The sequence below is a fragment of the Penaeus monodon genome, chromosome 19 (genome assembly GCF_015228065.2).
Source record: "Penaeus monodon isolate SGIC_2016 chromosome 19, NSTDA_Pmon_1, whole genome shotgun sequence".
NCBI classification, from domain to species: domain Eukaryota; kingdom Metazoa; phylum Arthropoda; class Malacostraca; order Decapoda; family Penaeidae; genus Penaeus; species Penaeus monodon.
In genome coordinates, this window is record NC_051404.1 from 46,206,637 (window position 1) to 46,207,010 (window position 374).

The 374-nt window shown below is 42.5% G+C and overlaps 1 protein-coding gene across 1 annotated transcript in view; it reads left to right on the forward strand.

The window, feature by feature from the left end:
- LOC119585261 (proton-coupled folate transporter-like) overlaps nt 1-374 on the forward strand; it is a gene marked incomplete in the record, with an annotated part of 13,866 nt that overhangs the window by 10,276 nt on the left and 3,216 nt on the right. Inside the window, 1 exon segment of the mRNA XM_037933934.1 lies at nt 18-101. Within this exon segment, the coding sequence (XP_037789862.1) occupies nt 18-101 (84 nt within the window).

The following is a 374-nucleotide window of genomic DNA, read 5'->3' on the forward strand; positions in this document are numbered from 1 at the left end:
CTTCCTTATTCTTCCAGGCGCGGTCATTTCCAGCGCGAAAAACCTGGCTCCGGTGTCCATTCGTTCGCTCCTGTCTAAGCTCGCCGGGGCTCAAGACGTGGGTAAGTCATCCTTGGGGTGTAAGTAATCCTTATGTGTGTGTTTTTGTTCTGTTTTATTTTGTTTTAAACCACCTTATTTATTGCCAGTATAGGAAAGGTCTCGGCTGCTTTAGACTGTATGATAAACGGCGTCAAATCATGAGTCGCTTAATATGAGAAGTGCGATCTCTATATATAGACAGGGTGTAGTAGCATGATTAAGACAAAATTGATATTGGCAGCACTAAAATCCAACCATCAGTAATGCGAATATTTCCAGCAGTTAGTTCACAT